Source organism: Monopterus albus, unplaced genomic scaffold (assembly GCF_001952655.1).
Source record: "Monopterus albus unplaced genomic scaffold, M_albus_1.0 scaffold64.1, whole genome shotgun sequence".
NCBI classification, from domain to species: Eukaryota; Metazoa; Chordata; class Actinopteri; order Synbranchiformes; family Synbranchidae; genus Monopterus; species Monopterus albus.
In genome coordinates, this window is record NW_018127944.1 from 1,137,788 (window position 1) to 1,161,751 (window position 23,964).

General features: G+C 41.4%; 1 protein-coding gene across 3 annotated transcripts in view; it reads right to left on the minus strand.

Annotated features, from left to right (window-relative positions):
* Positions 1-23,964, minus strand: part of slc4a11 (solute carrier family 4 member 11) — a 96,946-nt gene that overhangs the window by 64,385 nt on the left and 8,597 nt on the right. The window contains exon 1 of one of the 3 annotated variants that reach the window (XM_020604109.1): positions 19,551-19,699. The exons of the other annotated variants lie outside the window; for them this stretch is intronic. Coding sequence (XP_020459765.1) covers positions 19,551-19,587 — 37 coding nt within the window. The 5' untranslated portion in view covers positions 19,588-19,699. Of the gene's footprint in view, positions 1-19,550; positions 19,700-23,964 lie in introns of those variants that run through there. 3 annotated transcript variants of the gene reach the window in all.

Sequence of the window (23,964 nt, forward strand, 5' to 3'; positions counted from 1 at the left end):
CGCAGGTTTATTGTCAGCTTCACACTCTCACACACACACACACGTCCTTCTGCAGTAAATATTCACTAGTCCAACAACAATTGGAAATTAATCTGTGACTGAAAATAGTCCAACAAATGCACTTTCTCCTTCTGTTTGGATAATTTTATGGAAAGTACCGTTGTTTAAGAAATAATTTACCTTCAATTCTTTTTATGACTTGTTTTTCAAGATTCACGTCTTTGGTAGGAACTATTGGGCCTGGGGTCGAGAGCCATACATAGGGTAGAGACAGACTATTGTAGTTTGTCAACTAATCTCCTTACAAGACAGAAGCAAACTACAATATAAAGTCACACCGGCTTTATCTTACTGGCTAATGAATTTCATTTTCTGTAAAAATCAGCTGTTGTTCTGTGTTTTGTATGCGAGTTCAACAGACGTCAATAATGTTCAGTTTGTAATGTTCAGTAAGTACAGCAGAGATCTTCCTCATTAAAATTCTACTGATGCCAAGGAAATATTCTTTGGTCTGTGGTTTTAATGATAAAGAACATCCTATGTATGTTTACATTGTTAATCCCTCCAGACAAGGGCCAAATCAAATGACCTGCATAAGTTTTTACCAGAGTCATTAGAAAGCCAAACATGTGTTGCCGGTTGAAAGTCGTATGCTGTTAGATGGCACGAAATAAAGCAGGTCTGGCCACAAAGTGGACACTCAAACCACATTTGGTGTCTAAAGTGACGGGCATCGTGAATGTGAGGAGACGCAGATTAAACTTAACCAAGGGTTAATGCCTGCAGGGCTACAATTAATGATTATTTTCATTATTATAAATGATTCTTTTGACTAACTGATTAACCAGTCAGAAAATACTCAAAATACTTGTGAGAATTTCTCCAGAGCTCAAGATGATGTATTCATTCTGTATACCGACTGGTTGACACCGATTCCCTTAATAAAACCCATGGGTAAAGGCTACGAGGTGAGCTTGAACTGGTTGTCCTTTTTATATTTTAAACAAAGAAAACCAACAACAGGACAATCATGGCTGTAGAGTTTTCTTCACAGTGACACCAGTATGCAGGAGACAGGAACAAAAGTCCCAGCAGTTTATCGCCCCAAGGTGGGTCCTCAGATATCAAAATGAAAAAATGTAAACACTGCAACCATCGTTTGAGCTGCAGTGTACCCACTTATATTCTAAAACGGGTGTCTTCAGAATTACACTACAAAATGTAGTCTAAACATATAGCAGAGTTGCCTGGGACCTAAGGGATGTCTTCAAATTGATTTCTCTGACCAGCAAACTAAAGACCTACACTTGAAGTACAACTGAGAAAAACAGGACACCTTCACATTTCAGAAGCTGGAAACAGTAAAGGTTTGAGTGCTGTATCTTACCAATAAATCTTTTCACTACTAAAAGGCTTTTAGTTTTTAAAATGCTGGATATCTCATTTTGGAATTAAACTTAATCTGGTAAAGAGCTGCAAAGACGAAGAGGGAATTTAGAGTGTTTGTCACATGGCGCAGAGAGACGAGGCTGATATCGAGCAGGGACTGAAGGTTACTGACACGTTGTGGGCTCATGCTGAAGATGGGAACTGGAGGGTGGGGTGGGGGTTCAGTGAGGCTTTTTTGAGCACAAAGCTCAAATATATGTTACATATTCATCCCATAACCAATGACCAAAGATCAACAGCATGTCATGTGGTTATTTCCCTGGCTTGTCTGCTAACAGTCCCAGCCATTCCAGACACAGACTTGGAAAAACAAGTACCTACTTAAACGCAAAAATGCTTTCTGTTAAATATGAAAGACAAAATTCATTTAGAAAAAGAATTAACTTGAGCTTTAAGTGAATTTCCTCTGAAACTATGTGACACTGATACAGATGAGGAAAGTCAAGATGTACACAATCTCTTCTCTTGAAAGAATTCTTTGAAGTGACAAATCCTAACCTACAAATATTATAATAAAGCACAGTGCAGCTTTAATCCAATGTTCCCTCACTCTTGGATGCAGAAAGTAAAAAACAAAAAACAAATCAAGAGTAAAAGAACTGGGGATTCATTTATCCCCACAACAATTAACTTGTTTAATCTACCCAGGTAAAGATGTTCAGCAGCTGCTGGCATCTCTAACACATATTTGTATTTGTCATGCCTCCCTCTGTATTTTTAAATTCTGTCTGTATATCAAATCTTCATGCAGAATATAAACAATTACAGTCAGACATTTTGTGAAACATGCTTATTGTCAAGACATTCAGTTTCAAGATGGTTATCAGTGTTAACTATTTCTTGGCTGGGTGCAATGACTTTCTACAGTCTCAATTTCATCTCTATCACTGACCAATAAATAGATAAAGCAAAGTTGTCATCACACTGTTGAACTTTGGGTAAATGCATCATGTTTGGACTGTCACGCTCATTATCCAACATAAATGTACATAAGGATTATCCTTATCCTTATGTAAAGACCCTCTCAGTGTTTACTGAAAAGTAAATGAAAGCTTTGCATAGTTGCAGTTTAACTGTTGCTGCTGTGTTGTTGGTTGCATGATGGAGTTTGTCCTTCAACAAAGAGAATAACACCTCTTCCTTTTTCAAAACTATATTGAGCAGAAATAGAATAACTGATGCAGCCCAATGCAGTGACTTTCCAAACTGTCAGTGTGACTGGCTATTAACAGAGAAATGTCAAAGACCTTCACTGTGAGCCTGTGGCTGTACTTTCTTAATTTTATCTGGCATCTGGTAAAAGAAGAACACCTACATGAAGATCCACTTTCATAAAATGGTTTACAGTGCTGTTGGTGTGTGTTGTTGTCAAGAGGAATTCCAACACTGAAAACAGGACAATTTTGGTTCTTTCTGATTTATGACAAATATCAGCAGAAGGAAGTCAGAGAAATAAAACTCCCCAGTGGTAATTTGCTCCTCAAATGCTGAAATAAAAAAAAAAAACTAACTAATATCAGCTCCCTCCACTGGAGGTGCCACGTTAACACAAACATGTAGGAACATTTCGCCAACATCTGGGTGTGTTTGATTGTGATGTCAGTGACATAAACAGAGTTTTTACCTTCACCTTCCTACCAAACACACACATCAAAACACTCAGCTACACCACGAGCATAATGGCTACACAATAATATAGGTTATCTGAACAATGTTTCTACCCTTTTAGTCATTTTATATGTGTAACTAAATAAACCCAATAAGCAGTCACGCTCACAGCTCAGCAGCCTGAGGCACAGCCTTGTGTTGTAGTCCAACACAAGGGTTTATTTCTTTTGCTTGCCTTAACATGCGCACACACACACACACACACACATCTCTCAGCTATAATGAAGGCAATAACATTACTAATATTCATCTTCTTATTATGTTGTTAATATAATTATTAAGCCCATTTAAGACACACACCGTGTAATGTTAACGTGTCACTTTTAAGCATCCAAGTCAATACTTGAGTGACTTTCACGTACACGTCACAGTGCTAGAGAGCCACAACTTAGCATCTAGTCATTCAATGCTTGTGCAGTCTGACATTAGCAGGAAGCTGAACTCTCTATTAATAAAGCATGACATTAACAAAAGACTGTAAACACTGCTCAGACTCATGCAGGTCATTACTGAAGTCAAAATAAAACCCCTCGCAGGTTCAGCCTGTGACCAGAAAATGCTCTTCTTACTTGATGGCATTACTTTTCAATTCATCATTGTTCTCCAGCGTTCTCTCTAAATGTCAGATGTTGCATGAGTACTGCTGATCTCTCTGTAAATGTCCTGCCATGTTTGAGTAAAATGCAAACGTCACCTAAGCCTGAATGAAAAACAGCCTTCATTCTAACAGACAGATGAGCATCATTACACATTTTATGCCTGAAAAATACTTCTGGTGAAAACAATGCTGAATCTATTTATACCATAAAAAAGATCATAAAATTAAAATACCGTACAAATGAAATGTGGTACAAAGGTTTAATTACATAATCAACTATGTTCAAAACATATTTTGAGCACACACAAAAAGCCAGATCTTTGTATTTCAATATCCTGGAGGGGCTCCTCTATTGAACTGCTCATTTATTTATGTGGCACATCTTAACAGCTTCCTGTGGATGCTGTGCTGCTCTGAACTGTGTCTCACTCCGAACTGTGGTCAGGAGCAGCAGCAGGAAGATCCGTGCACTCTGCTTGGATTGAGCTGTTTGCCACTGACACAAGCTTAAAGAGATTCAGGAGGAACGGAGGGGAATGCGTGATATTTGTGTTACTGGCTGGGCCACGTCGATGGCGATACAACAGGAATGTTAATCTGTTGTAAAACACAGATCTTCAGTTTACGATCAATAAAGAGCTCTGTGCTGAATTTATGCATCTTAATACGCAACATTAAATCAAGTGAAAAAAACTGTGACATAACGTAAAAACAAGGTGAATAATATAGGACATCCTGTTAATTCTGTTGTAGCTCACAACTCAGTTTGGATGGAGAGAGAAGTTAAATGAGCTGTACTGGAGGCCGCATTATTTGTTTTTGTTGTGAGTTAATACATTCTGCCGCTGCCTGTTATAATGGGCTGCACACATGCAGATAATTGTTAGATAGAGCTGATTAAGGACCTTTACATAGTTCATGCTCCAATGGTCTTTTAGAGACAGACTGATTAGCAGCCATAAAGGCACTTAACTGAGAGCTGAGACACGGTTACGACCAAAAGACACATTGAAAACTAAAAAAGGGTAGAGGGCCTCACCTCAGTCTCACTTATAACCATTACTTTGTATGCACATAACAGAGCTTGAAACATGGCCACATCACTTCTCAAGAGAAAGTGGGGATTTATAAAACCCTGCACCAAACTCTGACTGGTATGTGAACATTTTGGATATTAGGCAAACCGGAGACACAGACGGTGACAGTGAACTGGTGCCTGGTTTTACAGTGATCCCTCACACAGGTCTAACTTCACCTCATATCAGACCAATAATAACACAGTATATCCACAATGTGATTAACATTCAGGCAGCTGTGTTAGATTGTGCTTGTTGGACACCAATATTTCATAAGCAGCTCTATGTTTTAAAATAAACAGGCTAATCCAAATCTTAACCATTGACATCTGTGACTCATTATTAATTAATTGTTCATTGCCACATTCCCAAACCCTCAGGGCTCAGAGGAGACGATCAGGCCTTATGATGCTCACACTCGTTCCCTGTTGGGTTTGAGCCAGAGCGCACCACAGCACAGCTGAAAGGCCAAGGACGATGCCAGGATATGCCAGGTGCTGGGATCTGGAAAATCTGTCCTGGCTTTCCTTGATTTCAACTTTAAATATCCTGATTTCTTTTAATTTCAGCCACAGTAACTGATGACATCATTAACTGCATCACATCTTTATGAGAGAAGAAAGTTTCGCTAAATTTCTAACAAACTCTTCTAATACTGTAAATATTTGGCCAACTATGATTTTATATACTTTTGTATGAATTCCTTCCGTGAACACATGACTGTGCAGTCGGGGGCACCCTGACATCTCCCGTCACCTCTAACCCACCTGCATGCACCATCAGCTGTAAGGATGAAAGAAACATATGGATTTTGGAGTTAAATACTCAATTTGTTTGTTTTTAGATACCAACAGTGTCATTCCATCAACTTTGTCTATACATTTACATGCGTAAACACAAAACAGTGGGGTTTCATGCCACCCATTTCTCTATACTCTGACACTGTGCAACAAAGACTTCCACCTCCATGTCTGAGCTTGTTTGTCCTGTTTTCTGTACATCCAGACTCTGCAGCTATCGACATAAAATACTGTGTATGGTACAAGTCCTACTGGTCTGTGTATAATTTACTGTTCAGGTGAGCTTTAAAAGCCCTTGGATTTTATCGATTATTAATCAGCTCTCTCTCTTATTTTATAATCATGAAACAAATACAAAACAGTAGCTGATGTAAACACAAGCCATTTGATAGAGCTCTTCCAGGAAGAGAACCGCAAGAGTTCATGCAAAACAAATACATTTCTGCAGAAAAGAGGAAGCTGTCTACTTGCATGCAGGAAGTCAGAACTAATTAGAATAGCATCGCACATACATTGTGACTTTTCCTGATCTGCTATCTGTGCGTGGGTGTTCTCCTATGCGAGTCTGCTACTCTACTACTAGAGTCAGTCCTTTCATCATTGCCCAACATGTACATGAGAGAAATATCTGTCAGTCAGCTAAGTTTACATGTCAAAAACGCACCAGTCAGGCACCATCTGCTCCACTCATCACTTGATGTAGTGTCACTACATGGCACATGACAAATGATTTTGTCCTGATAGATGCAAACCCTCCTCCGCTATCTGCAAAGATGGCAGTCAGCTGCTTGTTGCCTTTGCACAGACTGCGGTTTTTGCATCTGTTAGAGGACTAATGACACAGCTAGTAGCAGCCTTTTGAAAAATAAGACAGACAGAAGGGTTTGTTACCCAAGATGTTCCTACGATTTCTGTCTGTAAAACCACAAATACCACTGTGGGCTGGGAATCAACCAGCAGCTGAGAATTCTTTCTGCTTTGAATCCCCTTTTTGATCCCTGCATTCTCAAAAGAGAAAAAAAAAATTTGAAGGGAGCATGACTTCCCACAGTCCTTTAGAAGAAAATACATCTGTGAGGAGTACAGTCAGGATAGTGGCTGTGATTTGGACTCCCCAGTCAAAGACTGAGATGAAGCTGTACTGTAGGTGCATGCACGTGTCCATAGTTAATATGATTCACCACCTCTGTTACCAAGTCACAGCACCATCTCGGTACAACTGACCACTATGGGAAATCCAGCCCTTCTGCCATGACACATTAATGCCAGAACAAAACCGTTTACAGGCTGCATCTTTCACTAAACAAAGCCCAGGTAGGCTTCTCATCAAAGGTGGCAAATGCCCTTCCCTAAGTTAGAGGGGAATTTGGGCAGATATTACATGTATATAATTTCCTGAAACTGGGTGCAAATGAAAACAGGAACAAGACAGAACAAGCTTTTGCAATTGTGGTGCAGCGCGGCACAGTCTGAAAGAGGCTAAAGGAGGATTGAGGTATTATTAGTAAAAGAAGCAGAGGAGCAGTGGGTGAAGTCGGGGCTTAAGTAATGATCACCTCCTCCAATCCCCTATGAAATTAGCATGTGCTTTAGTATTTTAGAGAGTAGCAAATGTACATCACCAAATACTAAAGATGGAGCAATGCAAACACCTTTCTGGAATTTTAAGACAGAGACCAAAAGACCACAGACCAATACTAAAAATGTGCAGCAGTCCTTAGTGTTCCTATAAAAAAAGACTTCTTAAAAAGCAAGTCACAAATATATCCCTTCCTTTTTCAGATAGATATTTGCCAAAACAGCCAGGTTTTAATTCTGCTCCTGCTGCATCTAGAATTTAACTGACTACACTGGAACACTGATGTGTACAACAGCACACGGATCTGTGTACCTGTTCAGATCAATATATAAAGAAGCCATTTCTAGAGGGTTGACCTGTTTGACCTTTGATTTCATAGTGTGTTGTTAAATGAGTGCATTAATACTGCCTGCAGGTATCATATCAAGTCAAAGGTGGAGGACCTTATACAATCCACGACAGTTCTAACAACTTCACTGGCAGTGACTCATTACTCTAACTTAGTACAGACTGCATCAAAATGTTGCTCGGATGTGTATCATCCAACAAAAAAAATAATCAGCTGTTGCGAGCTCACTAAGGGAGTTCCTAAAGTACTTTAAAAAGGATAGTGAAAGGTCATACAGGTGTATTATATATTTTAAATCAGGTCCACTGATTGACTTTTACCCAAGACATTGTGTTATATTCTTTGTTACACAGGCCTAACTAATTCGAAATAAATCATTTCTATTTGGAAAAATGTAGACATTGTTCCTTGTTCTTTGGGAAGAAAGGCTACAGGTCAAGTTAAAAAGGAAACTTAAGTGGAGCAGGATGCAATCTGAGTCGAGCGAGGAGTGATAATGAACTGAGCAGCCTGGTGTGGCTTTGAGTGGGGAAGTGGTGCGCACAAACAGTTGCGTGAGCCAGGAGCGGAAATTCTCACCGCTCCACTCTGCTCATATTCTCTGCCATGCAGACTTATCTGCTGCAAGGCAGTGCACTGCAAGTACATGCTAAAAAGATGCCAGAACCCCTGGGAGGGACAAACCCTGGAATTTGTGGGGGAGGTGAGGCTGAGAGTGTGAAGTAAAGAGTGAAAGAGAATAAAAGGTGCTCCTGCTGTGTTTGTAGGAGAATCTATGAAGTCTGGGCCAGCACCTAGGAGGAGGCTGGACTTTTTGTTGGCCAATTGTGCCCAAAGGGTCACCTGTGGTTGTTGAGAGGTCCCAGGCAGAGAGGGAATTCCTCCTGATGGTCTGTTCAGGGCCGCTCTGACTGCTCATATACACATCTTAAAGAGCAAGCCCCCATTTGGCCTTTATTTGTCTCCTTTTTTATTACCAAGGAAATTGAAAGAACTTCAGGCAGCATGCTTATTATGCACACATTGTAAATGGCTGCTTGCAATGCATGGTATTTCCCAAGGGGCATAAAGTTAAATAAGAGGGCACATGTACACAATTTTTCTCTCTCGACTAAACCACACTGGTAACTGAACCTGTTACTCATCAGGTGGATGCACATGGTTATTAGTCAGAGGTTTGACAACAAACAAAAAACAAAACAGATGTCAGTATATATGAACTTTATCTCAGCACTTCTACTCATTTGCTGGTATCGTTATTTATCCGTAGATGAAACAGTAATACTATTTTTTTTTGTATATACTGTAAACCCGGCAGAGGTGAATTCACTTGTTTTAAGTTAGAGTTTGAGCTTCAAGTTCAACAATAACAGAGACGTGCAATCCTCTCCATCACCAGCTGAAGGCAAATCCTTAGCATCCTGGTCTGGGAAACCTCAGGATTCACCAGGAAGAGCTGGTGGTGAAAGGACTACTCTTCAAGAATCTTGTATTGGGTAGGCACCCAAAACTGGATGGACCAATTGCTCAGGTGAGAAGCCATCTCGGTATTTGTGCTGTGCCGGACCCACTGAGCTCTTTATCAGGGAGGTGCAGGTTCATGTCAGATCTGGCTTGGATGATTCAATATGTGAGGAAACACGACTTGGCTTGATTTTTAAACTCATCATAACCACACAAGGTCACAGTCAGTTTCATCCCAGCTCTGCCAGGGCAAGTTTTGTACTGTTCATTCTTCACGCTCACATGCAACCTGCAATTTGCTTCTTGGTCTTCAACTCCTTCTGCCATGACACATTCATGCCAGATTCATGTCTTCAACTCCTTACAGTTTTCATACACAATCTTTAAAGTTAATTCACATAATGTTAAACTCCAGCAGCCACAAATCAGTACACAACCCTCCCAATGTCAGTTTCCTAAGCCGGCAGTAAAATAAAATTTCACATTTCCAGAAGAAATTCATTTACTTTAGATGTCAACATCATTTTCAATCAAATATTTGAAACAGGAGTGGTCAAGACTATGAAAGCTTCCAGTCTACAAAATGCATTTACACATTTGAAAGGGCTCACGCTCTCGGGGTGCTAAACTAATCCATACTACATGCAGCCAACAAAACCTTCTCTAGAGCTGAAATGAATAGACAGGAAATTGGCAACTCATTTAATGAACAAGTAATTGATTCTTCAAGCTAAATTGCAAGAAATGTTCTGGTTCTGTCCTTCATTATACAGCATTCTTAAGGGATTTAGCAATAAACTTGTTTATTGTCATGTATAGTATACACCGTATGTCTGGTCTGTCATGTATATGTGAGAGCTTATCAATAATATCTGCAGGTTATTAATATGTTTTGGCAAGTAAGTCCTTAAAAATTCCAGTCCACTAAACAGCCTGTACTGTACTGTCCTCCAGCCGGGCACATTAAAGGCCACATTATCTGACAGATGCTTTTATCCAAAAAACCTTGACGTACAATGAGTCACATCGACAGAACAAAAACAACCTTTGTCCTTCAGTTTCCAGATTGGTAGAAATCCTTATTCAAACTCAAGGCTATAATGAACCAAGTTCGCAGGAAGCTCTCCTCTGCGTTTTCAGGCAGGGATGCTTCTATTGCTAACAAAGAAATGGGCAGACATTTGAGTTTGCAGAACCACATTGAGAGGAGTGACTGGCAAAAAAAATAAAATAATTAAAACATCACAATTAAACTGGAAGCCTCCTTCTGCAGGACACACTTCTCATTACCGTTTTATCCATGACATTTTTCTTTTGCTGCTGCACTGATGTTGAAAATGTTCAGTGTCAGTCTTCCTGTGTTTACATCTGCACATGATAACTTTGATTAAGGAGAAGAGCTGCTGGCTCTGCTACAGACAGCTGTGCCCTCAGGCCGGCGGCTGATGATGTCACAGCAGAGCCGTGACCACGACGCTGGCTACGACTGAGCCGTCTGGCAAGCAGGTGGACTCGGGCTGGGCTGGCTAGCAATGCATGTATGCATCCAGCCATATGCTGGTTATGAGTGTGTGAGACAGTGTGTGTTGTCTGAGAAGGTGTATCAGAGACGATTTTTAACATGCGTGGTTTGTGCATGTACGTTTACATAAAAGAAAACATGAAAGCAGAGTTGTTTCAGGTTAAGGTGCAGAAAAACAAGAATGAGGACAGAACCACAAGCAAACTGTACAAAGCCACTTAAAGAGCTAAACAAGAACTAATACTGCAACAGGAATATTTCATACTGTGACTGACAGATGGCTTTGAAATATGCCTCAGCCAAACAGTGAACGCTGCACCACTGCCCTTAATGTAGTTTACTGAATAACTGTGTAATTTACATTTGTGCAAAAAATTAAATCCTTTGTTTTCAAGCCTGTTTTTTCCCCCCATGAATTTAAAATCTGCCTCCTGGCGTCAGGTCTATGGACTGAAAAGCTTTGCAGTAATCCTCTGGTCCTTTCACCTCAGAGCGATTGACAGTTGTAGTGAGCTGGCTACTGCAAGTTCACAGATGAATCCAACCCCGTCTGCAGCACGCCGAGGCATCGTGACTGTGGTTAACGCAGGAACACGCTTCAATTTAAACCCCTCCAACCCCAGCATCCAGCCCACCCCCCCAACACACACTTCTGTCCTTTCTCCGTCTAATTTGACATTTTCCATTTTCCCTCTCATTCCTTTTCTTCTTTGCTGATGTTTCCGTCCTGTGTCACTGTCACACACACAGGTGTAGGATTATGCTTGGGTGCTGCAGCAGGGGTGCTCTGCTGTGTGGGTTCATATGTGTGTTGTTTGTAGTGAGCAAGTGACGGAGGGTGTTGTTCCACTAGACATATCAGCTAACCACTTGCTGCAGAAATTGGCTGCCATGATTTTCATGGGGGTGGGTGGGGGTGCTAGGGAATTCCTGCTAATTGCTTGCATATTCCCTTCTTCCTCTTATTCGACTAAAGCCGGGACACCATCTCCCTGTTCTCCAGCCAGCCAGCCATTCGACAGCACAGCTCTCTGCTTTTCATTTGCGGATGTCCCCCCACAGGGTCGATGTGTGGCAGCGGGAGGATGAAACACCGGCGCCAAGTCTAGTCTACTGTACAGCTCTCTGCCTTATCTGAGGTCTCTATATGTTTACATCGTGCATATTCCTACCCTCTGTAAAATGTGGAAAAATGTAATTTGGATTCTGGCGTCTCAACTTCAACAGAAGGAAACAAGAGAACGTGACATTTTATATCAACTAAAATATAAACTGTCCATTTTAATCAAACGAGCCTTCAGTTGAGTATTCATACCTTTTCAGTATGCAGGGCCCTGATGAGAAAGCAGTAACCTCAGCAGCGGCAGTGTTCTGCCCTGCCCTGTTCAGGAGCTGTCGCTTTGCTTAACTTAGTTGTATTCCACCCTACGCTGACAGAATTTAAATTAAGCAACCTTGGCTAGCGACTGTCCTCCAGCTTATCGTCCTACAGTATGTCTCAGTGCTAGCTGTCTTGTTTAATTCTCCACCTGACACCAGGTGGAGAGTGGTTTGTGTAGTCAATATGTCCAATATACCATCGCCCTACGCTGAGGGTGGCCTCCTTCTGCCCTTGTACAGCATGTCGCTCAGTGTGAACTGTGCTGCTGTGCCTCTGCACCAGTGCTACAAAGTCACATTACTTTACATTAACTGGCCACCACCAATTGTACATCTACTCAGACCTCAGCTGCAGGTTGTATATGAGCCACATGTGATGGAATGTGGGTGAAATTGTGGATTATGCTAATTACACCATCACAACATGTGGCAAGAACAAAAAGGACACGAGTCTGAAGGAAGTGCAACACACACTGGCAGACGACTCATGTAACATCATTGTCCTCGCTTCTGCAGTTCAGAACATGTCAGAAGATGCGAGTCTGCATTGTACTTGCTATACATACTGCCACACTCTACTTGATATTACTGCCCAGGCGCATGGATAGAGAAGCTTTACAATCAAGATTTGGGAGTATAAATACAAGCATCCTCTGACATCTTGGAATAACTAATGTTTGGGAGGAGGGTGCACGTATCGAGGAGGCCACGTCGACCACTCTGTCCTGTTTGTGGGTTTTAATTTAAATCCACTGCAAAAACAAAGTACTCTGCACAGTAGAAATGGTTCTGGTTAGCAGACCATACATGAGCAATATTAAATGGGAACTGAAACACTCCTGTGCACAGCAGTGTTTCTTGTGCAGTAACCTGTAGAGGATGCTGTGATCTTCAGCAAATGTACGTATAGAAGGTGGCAGCAAACTGTAGTCAGATTACACAGCAGAAGACTGAAGTGGCATGTCACAACTAAAGATGGGCAAGGACCAATGCTGTGTGGTATTTATTTTCTTAAGGTGTGCATTTATGCGTTTGTTTAAAAGCTAGCTACATCAACTTCATGTGTGTATGTAAGAATGTCTCCATTCATTGATTCTCACTTCTTCGGACTCTTCTGACTTAAATCAGGAGGCCAGCAATCTGCTTTATGTTTGAGTTTAAATTATCTACAGTATTGTATGCTGGGATTCAGACACGACCTCCCTGTGACGTCAAATTAAAGTGGATCAAATCTGCACCAACATCAGTTTATCTTCCACCCCCAAAAAACCCTAAGAATACTTCGCTGCTATAAATGAAGCAAACTAGAAAAAACAATTTTTCTAAACAGAGAAACGTCTCCGATAATTGTCAGCGATTACGAGACTGTCCTGATAATTAGGGTTAAAAAATAACTGGATTCAGCCAAACTTAATTTATGATTACTGGATGGTTGGCTACACTGCAGCACACTAGTATTAAACCCCATTTCAGGACAATAGATGCTTTTTATACATCCACATCTGGAGGGACTAAAGCAATGAAGACATGCAGAATAAAAGGTTTGAGAGAGTCACATGTTAAATACCATGGACCATTTTGTACATGGTGTTAAAGGAACAGGCTATTTAAATAGCTGGTAAGTTCCACATTGGGATGTAATTCAGATTAGATTTTAATAATTCCTAAACCTTGCACAGTGCATGAAGGCAATGGAGATGCAACAGTATGGAGCAGTATACAAACATTATTATTGCTGTGTTCACATTACCTGCTGAAGAGGCCCAAATCTTTTTTCACAAAAGTGTGAACAAACCACCTGTATTTCTGGTATCTGATGTCATATATGTCGTCGTCATTCAGCGCCAGCCAGGTCGAGGTACGCAACAACCGCGACGGGGGTTCAGTGGAGAGACCAGGATGTTGTTGGACATTTACGGAGAAGTTTCTGATCAAGTCAAACTGGAAGGAAAATATCCTAGTACACAGACGACGATTGCACAAATGATGTTTTTTTCTTGTAGGCAGGATACATGTCACAAAAGTGAATGTGAACCATCAACACAAGAAGATTAGATCCAACAACGAAGTTGAGCATTAAGGTCGAAAGATATTTTTTCCCAGAACAGAACATACTGTAGCCTGAGCTGACGCAGTCGGGTTTGATCACTAATGTTTACTTTGTTTTTTTAAAGTTGCATTTGAATTAATAACATTTTATGACCATAAATATATAAACTGGCTAGAATAATATTTGGCTCATTGTCAGAGCATCAACACTGATTTCTATTGGATGTTGAAGGAAATCCAGCAGAGCCAGCAGTCACACATCACTGTCTCTCTGCTGCCTGAGCACTCCTCAGGCCTTGGTTCTAAGATATAACTTAGTCTTGTCCATGATAAGGAATTTAATTAATACCGATTTGGGTCGGTTCACATAAAAAGATCAGTTTAAAACTGTCTGCTCCTTAAAAAATATGGGAGCTTGTGAAAATTAGTAAAAACAAAGAACCTGAGTCTTATGATAAAAACACAGAGGATGACATGATTGCAAAACATCTGAGCTGAAACTCAGCCGGACTGTGGATTTGACATGAAGATGGAGGCTGGACTAATCATGTTAAGATCACAATACTGATTTATGCATCTATGAAATTTAATTTTATTGTGACAAATGTTCTGCTGTGTTTGCATTAGTGGGGAGATCCAAAGCATCCAAACAAGCGCTCTTCCTTTTTCCTTTAACTGTATCAACAAATGACACGTGTGCATTAGCGCACGTCAAACTGTGCACATGAAGAGAGAGGCAGAACAGAGATTTAACTACAGTAGGGCTGCAACAACTATTTGATAAAAAAAAAAAAAAGATAGTTAAATTTAATTATCTATTGGAGCATATGAACATATAGCCCACATTATTTTAAATCTTAGTGTGTTTTTGTTAGCACTGTAAGGACCTGTTGTGTAATCAACAGATTAATCAATTATTAAAATGGTTATTAGTTGCAGCCCTAAACTGTGGGGCGGCTGTTGGGTCAGGAGGCAGAGCAGGTCGTCCCCTAACTGGAAGGTTGGCAGTTCGATTGCCAGCTTCTCCAGCCCATGTCTAAGTGTCCTTGAGCTCTTGCTCCCGGGATGTCACCAGTGTGTGAATGGCCAAACAGCTTGTGAAAGCACTGTGTGCTGCAATGCATAGAAAAGTGCTATACAAGTATAAGACCATCTATGGTGGCTTCTTTTCACCTCTTCATTTTTCTAATGGATAAAACGGCTATTCCTTCCCAACATGACCCTAAATGTGCCCCAGCTCTGTCACTTTCAAACCCAAACTGAAGACTGCTGTGGTCTCCTGCACCTTTGACTGGTTTCTCTGCTGCACTTCTGTTTCCTGTGTTGCATTCAGCGTAACTGACAGCTTTTTCCCCCTCTACTGTAACTGCTTTACTGCCATGTTTCTGACTGTTTAACATTTATATTTTATTATCTTAAAAATGTTTATTTTGCCATATCTGATTTTATTCTGTTTGAATGCTGCTACTGTTTTCCCTCTCCTATGTAAAGCAATTGAAGTGTGCTATATAAATAAAGCTGCCTTGGCCAGAAAGGTCAACTGTCACCTCAGTCTCAGGTCGCTGCGCTCTGCAGCAGGATTTCTTCAAGGACATCTCTGTATTTGGTTGCGTTCCTCCTTCCCTCAGTGACCAGTGTCCCCCCCCCCCCTCACTCCACAGAGCAACACTCAGCCAGTAACGGAGACTGGATGAGCAGGTCTTCACCACTTCGCCCGCAGTCCACTCACTGAAGTCCCCGTTTTACCCCTTAACCGACGACTGTATGTCGGCCATGTCTATTGTTTTTCTGGAATAACTTTCAAACTAGCAATGATATCAGTGTCATTCCAAACGCCAGCAGTAGGTTTTCATAGTCAACCTATCACACTATGAGGGTCAAACCGTCATAGGAATACTGCCCTTTATGGCATTATGGGGAAACAGTTGTCCTTGGTGGAGGTCTGCACTCTGTGAGAGCTGTCTAGTTGTGTTAGACAATTAAAAACCCTTTGTCACAGATATACCGAGTCATACAATCCACACATGAAACCAGACACTGGTCACATACAGGTTAACAATCAGCTCACTGTAATGTAAACAATACAGCCACCTTTAGAAATTTCTGCACATCTGCTACTCTGAAAATAAAGACTGTGAATGTATTAAAGACCAACACATCGCCCCAAAAGTACGAGCCTCACACTGATTACAATCCTGCAAAAATGACAGGAAGTGTTTGCATCATAATTTAAATACTGCAGGCCTGAGTGTGTTCAAATCACTCTTTGTACTTCTAAAGCCTTGTCATGCGCCTTTTCTACCTCTTTCCCCGAAAATACACACTTGTTCCGATACAGTTGTGTATGTTTGTGTGCGCTTATTTTATGGATTCAACTATCCAGATAAAAGAGTGTGCATGTATGTCAGTGTGTGTGGGCGAGGGAGACGGAAAAAACAGAAGACAGATAAAACTAAAGACAAAGTGTGCGTGTATATGTGTGTGCACATGCGAGTTGTAATGGATGCAGTCTTCATTCTGTGTTCAGTGAGCGTCTGTGCTGACACATCCACATAATTGTTGTGTGTGTAAACCAACAAATTATGTAGATAGAATGAATTGTGTATATAATTATGTGCTGTGTGTATGGACAGTATCTGTGACAGTTGGCGTGAGTGTGTATTTCTGCGTGTGCAAATAGGTGTGTCAGAATTTTCAAAAAAAAAAATGCTCGTGTCATTACACTTGCGTGTGTGGCTGCCTCGTCATGTCTTGCATGGATGTGTTTTTCTGATACTTTAGTGGTGCGTGTATTTGCACGTGTGTGTGCCGTACTGTATAATAATTTGTATGTGCATTTCTCCTCTGCCCAGATGGCTGAGCTCAGAGCTCAGAGCTTCTGAGATCTGTTGCCAGCGGTGAATACTGATCAGAGATCACTGTCACATCTACAGCACACACACTCACGCTCACACACACGTCATCCATCTTCACTCAAACACACCTCCACATGGCTGAACTACTAATTCACATAGCCAGTATGTGTCCGCCGTGCCGACATGTTCTGGCTCTGCGGGTCACGGCTGCAACACTGATTACCGGCCCGTTTGTCACACCTGAAGACTGACACGCTGTGAGCATAGCGCTGGGAGACTTCAGTTTTATGTTGTAATTATGATGTTTAATCAGAACTGCAGGTGTGGATTTGAGTTGAGTGGCTGGATTTACGGTTCTTAGGATGTTGTTGTTGCAAAGCTGGTTCCGTCTACTTTCAGTAAACTCTTTGTAGCTAGACAGGGCTCTTCACAAAATTTTATCAACTAGTCAGTTAATAGAAGGGTGTTTGGCAAGTAGCCAAACAAAGGAGCAACCTGACTGTGTACTGGAGTAACGGCCATTGGTGACTCAATTTATTAAATAATCTAATCATAAAATCATTTAGTTGTACACATGAAAAAAATTGCACATTTGAAAACCAAACATTTTTTCTGCTTAGTTTGTTCTGACATACTGAATATTTTTAATTCTGACTGAATGTGGTTTAAATAATTTAAACCTTAATGTTTGTCAAAAATGCATAAAACCTGATGTGCAATGCAACAATCCACTTATGCATTACATTAGGAAAAAAAAAAAGGTGCACGTGTAAAGCAAGAGTATAAATTAACCAAATTTGTTTTGTTTTTAGCAAATTAATTTGAAGAAAAATCTGTAAAATGATCAATGTGAGCGCACTGAAAACCAAAACTTTAGCAATATGTGATTAATTGCTTTAATCTCAATATCAGTTTTTACTAATGAATCAACAACAACAACAACAACGATCCTCAGGGCCACAGCTGAAACACCGTTAATACATTACCACGCTGCATTGTTAGAACCTGCAGCGCATCGAGACCAAGCAAACTAAATAACATAAATCACTCTACACCCCTGTATTAGATCAACTCTCTGCAGTATTATCACACATAATTACATGTGAAAGCTCTGTGGTAATTTACAGCTCCATAAAGTGAATCCCACAGCTGCTCCTTCACCTGTCAGCAGGTCACTGACAATGACACGATGTGGAAGATCGCTCACGATACGTTGCAATAAGGGTTTGCTGCAGCGGATCATTGATGGACAACATGTTCCTGTTACATATGCAGTGAGGTGCTGCGCATTAAAGCTGCTGAATTTGGAGATCCAGAAAGCGGTAAGGTGAGTTTTGACAGCAGGAAATCTAATCAACTGGCAAAGTAATCAATAAGTCACTGGCGGTGATCAATAACATCAAATCCCTGCAAATATACTGCTGGACAGTGAAACAATAATTTGCACATTCAAAGCCTTGGCTAAGTTACACAACACATTTCTATCACTACCAACACAAACATCAGCCCTTCGTGTGTTGGGTTCAGCTCCAAGGACCAAACCTGCCCTCTCCGACTCCAATCACATCCTAAAGCAAATGAATGCAAATTTATCTTCAGAGGACAAGCCACAGCTGTGTCCATAACGCCCGACACACACTGAGATGTAGTTAGTGTGCACAGTGCATGATGCTCACGCACACACCTCACCAGAGTATGACTGAACTCTGACAAATACATACTGTACATACAAAAACACACCCAAACAGATTGATTCCCACACATTATCCCATACACACGGAGCTGTATATTCTCCAACAAAAACACACATGCATACACATACACACATTCTCAGGTAATTTCCTGCACTTGCATTATCCCACACAACACCCTCGCCACACACAAATGCAGTATCCCGCTCTGCCTTCCCAGACAAAATGAAAGTGAGGCGGCAGCCGCATCACACCTCCAAATGGGCTCTGGGCTCTCAGAGGACTTTCAGTGAGGGGAGAACTCACTGCTCTCCTGTGGCTGTCACCAGCACTAATCTGTCTGTGTCTCTGTCTCTCTCTCTCTCTCTCACACACACACACACACACACACACAGAGCTATATGAATGTACACCTCTTTTCTCTCAATTTTTCATTTACTGAAATCCGTGAACAGCTACTCATCCAGCACACAGTTTCTTGTGATGTGTCGATCCTTCTCCGTGTCGGCAGCACACATGCACAAGCTCCCCCAGTGCAACATATGAGAAAGTGCATTATGAGCCCAGGCTTCCTCTGCTTGACAGGTATTCTGGCTTGGGATTTCAATTCAATCGTTTCTCAAGGTTCACTCATGGTATGGAAGGAATAGGATGCAGGAAATTTCTCGTGCCGCATTCAGTACCAAGCACAAACAAGGAGAGGAAGAAAAAAAGAGAAGCAGCAAATGCATACTCAAAACAAAAATGCAAAAAAACATCTGTATTTCTGTAAACACAACAAGGCTTCTACAAACCAACCTCCCCTAAAGAGAACAAAAACAGGTTCTGTCCAAAAGAGAACAATGCCACATTCCTAAGTACACAGAAAAAGCAAAAACAAGACACAGCAACTATTTACTGTACAACAGAAGCGCACCCAAACATCCGCCATCCCTCGGAGTGGAAGTGGCCTGCATGTTTTGCACAGGGGGTTCTCGGGTTTCACTACTGTAGGTAGGGAACCCCAAGGTTCTCCCAGTCACCGCTGTCATTCACAGCTGAAGAGCCACTCAGAGCATTCACCCACTTACCTGAAGGCACGAAATGAAGAACTTTGTTGGCCTCCATAGCTGAGCAAGGGGTGGCGAACGCACACTTCCTCTCTCCAACCGCCTCCCCCCAAAGTCAACCCATCATGGTTGTGTTATCCTGTGCTGATGAGTGTGAGATCACCTCTGCTCGGTTTCTGACTGCCTCTCAGACACATGCAGTGACTCAGCCCCACTCTGCCTGCCTACTCACTGTCTCGCCGCTGGGTCCTACTGCCTTCTCTTTTCCACCGTTACTCTTTTATCCCAGCCTACCAGTAAGCAGCCTATCGCAGGTCAGCATGCAGCAAGGCAAACCTCGTGTCATGACACACCTCCTCAACACTCAGCTCAACACAGAAACCCAACATGCACCAGGTCCTCTTGCTGTCAACTATAACCAGCTCACCTACTTTATCATATAGTTTAGACAAACTAAATTAGTTTCACCACAAATGTGAGCTCATTTCTGTGCATTACCTTATTAACATGCACCTACATTTGGACATCCATACTGACGTGCATTAGGACAATGTCAAACCAAGATGGGAAGAACGTGAAAGTAAGAGTGCGATACGATCATTTCAGACAACATGCCCGCCTTTATACTCACTGGGAAGCATTGCTTTGTCTTTCTCTGCAAAACACTGCCGATCGTACTGAATCTAAACCAAATCATGCCCAAGTCCAACCCAGGACCCATAGCTGACATCACTCAGAAACACACTCGCTCACTGGCGGTCTCTCTCTTGCTCCTCTAATACACAGATGTTTGTAGGATGTCCGGTCTTGCTCTGGTCTTGGTCGGTTTCCAGCTTCTGAAATGTGAGAATTTGCTGCTTCTGTCAATTTTATATCATTGTAGTGTGAATACTAATACGATGCGGACTGCTGGTTAGATAAAAATCAATTTGGGCTTTGGGAACTGTAGCATTTTAAAGTGGTTTAAGACAAAGACATCTCATTATCAAAAACTAAAGGTTTTATGTAGAACTATAGTTGCATCATCTAACATGTAGCTGCAACGCTGACCTTTGTTGCCCATATTTCTCTCCTCATTCTTGCAGTCTACATCTACTCTATATCGTCAGCTACTGATTAATAGTCTTGTTGTCATCCTCCTTCAGTTGCAACCCTGACTAATAATTTTGCCTCAATGGAAGAAGAGCACAACAACAACAAGAGTAAACCACAGGTAGAACTGGTCCTTCATAATATAATTGCTTGGCCATGAAAATCTACTGCTGGCATCTAGAATGACGAGGATATCATTAGTTTGAAAGTTATTCATGAAAAGCAGACATTCACTTGCTGGTTTAGAGGTAAAATGGGGGCTTCAGTGGTGAAGACATCACATTTCTACAAGTTTATGTTCAACAGCTGTTTGATAAACTGCTCATACAGTCTCTGTTAGTGGATGATTGTTGTTCTGTGGCGTGATCCTTCATGCGCCGTGTGTTTGTTTCGTTTTGTTTTTTACACTTAGTGTTATGACCCAATGAGTAGTGGAAACGTAAAGCTCGATACATCCAACCAGTGATAACTGAGTCTTCCCCCACAAATCCCTTGCGTTACAGGCGACCACATTCCCAAAGTAGTGAAATTAATTCAAACAGGTAGCGTAGCACTGACAATAACATCATGAGTTGTTAACCCACAACACATCACGTGCAGCAGACACACCAGCCTCAAGCAGCCAGAACAAACAGGTACTGTGATCCAGGGAAATCCAGCGTTGATGAGCTGATCAGTCACCACCGCGAGGTCTTCACTGGCTGGCTGATCATAGGTTAGACCTGGTCAAGTAAAACATGAGTCCCTGTACATTCCCGGACATGCACTAACCTCAGACCCTGTATTTTTCTCCACATCCTCTGGTCACAGTGCAGCAGCAGGAGGGAAAAATATATCCACAAAACCAGGTGCAGTTGAAAAATTCCACTTTTACAATGGCACCATGGATGTCAGGTAAGCCCACATGAACGTGCAACTGCCTGGAGATGACCATTCGAGGAAATCTTTAAACTATCACGTAATACTTTATTTTGTTAGGGGGAAAAAAAAAGTCTCATGAGCACGAGTTTGAGAGACGTGTAATAAACCCAGTTGCTTCTGCATAGAAATACTAGAACATACGTACGCTTAATTTTTTGAGCTTTAGGTCACGTCTAAGACGATAATTCGCCGTTGTAACAAGTCAGAAAACAAGGCAAAGTGCCATGGCCACTTTAACAGTCACCCAAAACACCAGTATGTGACACAGTCAACTCACAATAATATTGTTTAAACTTGAACCATGGGGAGACTGAGTTAAAGAGCACATTGGCACTCGCTGTCAAAATATCATGAGCCAGGGAAAGGGGAGTTATGTAAACAGAAATATTTAATTTGTCAAATTATAGCTGCTATCGTGGCCAGGAATAAGATTCCAGCACAACATGGCTGTTAAAAACAAAACAGCTTCTATGTTTGAACAAGAAAAGCTTTTCATTACCTCATCTACAATTATTCAGTTTAACCACAATATTCCACTCCAGCTTTGGGTAGATGCTCCCTGCTAGGTTGTGGAAAATAAACAAATTCAAGTTGTGTCCCTAGGTATTAGTGTCATAATATTTGTTTTTAGCCAGGGGCCTATGCAGTCAGCCTGCAATAGAGACCCCGAGGGCACAAGTGGCATCATATAAGCTGCCACAGCCATATGTTGTGTTCAACTGTCCCAGACAATGAACCCTTGCTGTCAACACATTTTAGGTCAGTGTAGAAAATAGGAGCCAACACTGACAATTTGAATCTCTGTCCTAATTTTTCTTTGACTATAGTGAATGGTTTGGGAGTAGCACATCTTTAGGGGTCCTGTTTGTTGATGCTTGCTGGTGTTCAAGGCTTTTAGTAAATTTTAGTGCCAAAGGAAAGTACACTAAGTGCTCTTTAGACTGCTCCCCACCATGCATAACAGCACCGTTTCACCTGGCAGGCCACATTTATACAACTCTAACATGCAGTCTGTTCCTCCTTGTTCCACTGCCAGTCTTCTTTGAGTGCACAAGAAACATTCTGCTGAAGGCTGTTCTTCTCACACAGTTACACATCTGGAGGCTAGGACAGGGCGATACAGGAAATTATTAATATATGCATTTATACCAAGGTTGGAAACACATTCAACATGTTTGTGTGCATCCATGAGATCTATCAATGTGCTATGGTGAGTACAACCAAATGTAAACACGCTTTGTTTACAAGAACTCTTTGCAGGATCAATTTTAAGGAGGATATTCAGTTTCAAGTCCTACAAGCAGAGGTGGGGGACTCGAGTCACACGGCTTGAGCAATGTAATTCACTGATGCACGGCTAGCATCGGCAGAGCATGTGCGTAAAGCTGCTCATACCTTTCTGTGCATTCTACTGTACATAAAGCTGGAACAGCACTGTTTTTGATACCTCTTTGCCGGTGACAGCTGTGGCCAGAGGCAATATGTCTTGGGGTTGTCCATCCATCGGGCTCATTCTCAGGGTGATAGCTCAGAAATGCCTTGAGGGAATTTCTTCACATTTACATCTACAACTGTCCACTTGAGCTCAAGGAGGAAGTGATTAGATTTTGGTGGTCAAAGCCCAACGTCTCAGTGACCTCACCTCTGTCCCATTTCTGTGAATTTGACTAGTTGGCTGAGGCATACAACAGCAAAGGGGTAATTCTAGTTTAAAAAGATTTCAGTCCTGTGAGATTATAACAGTCAAATATTTTCATTAGCTTTTGAGACCCATTTTCCAACCATTATAACTGGTATGTCTTTTGCCAAAAATCTGAAACACTCAACGTGTCCCTGATTCTTCTTAAGCTCCCATCAGACTGCAGTGACTGCTGCTGGGGAGTGAATTAACGCTGCCACTAGAAGCTTGTTTGTGAGGTCGAATGCTAGCACTAGCAGACTTTGGCAATCTTTACAAAAAGGTACCACATACTTAAAGATGCAACTCACCACAGGTCTGTCCTCTATAACGCTAGTTTTGTTTTTGGTAAATAGTTCATGTAATTTAATGGGTTTGGGAATGCCACAGTACAATTCTGTTATGGAGTTCAGCTGTGAATTGCACTGATGTCTGTCTTGTTTGTGTTAACACAACTGCCTAAAGCTCTGAGTTTATGTGACTGAAATGCCAAGTGCTGGTAGTTCACTACATTCCTAAACTAGCAGCAGCCTGCCAAGCTTCAAAGGAAGGGCATGCAACAAAATTCTGTTTTTATTCATTTAATTAACTTCACAGGGCCACAAAACAGTTGTTTATGCTCAAATTGTTCTGCTGTGCACAGGGACGGCACTGTACAGTAGTCACACTAGAGTACGCATTATTTCTGTAACTGTTTTGACTCCAATTGCTTTTGAACAATTTAACTTTATTACATAACTTGCT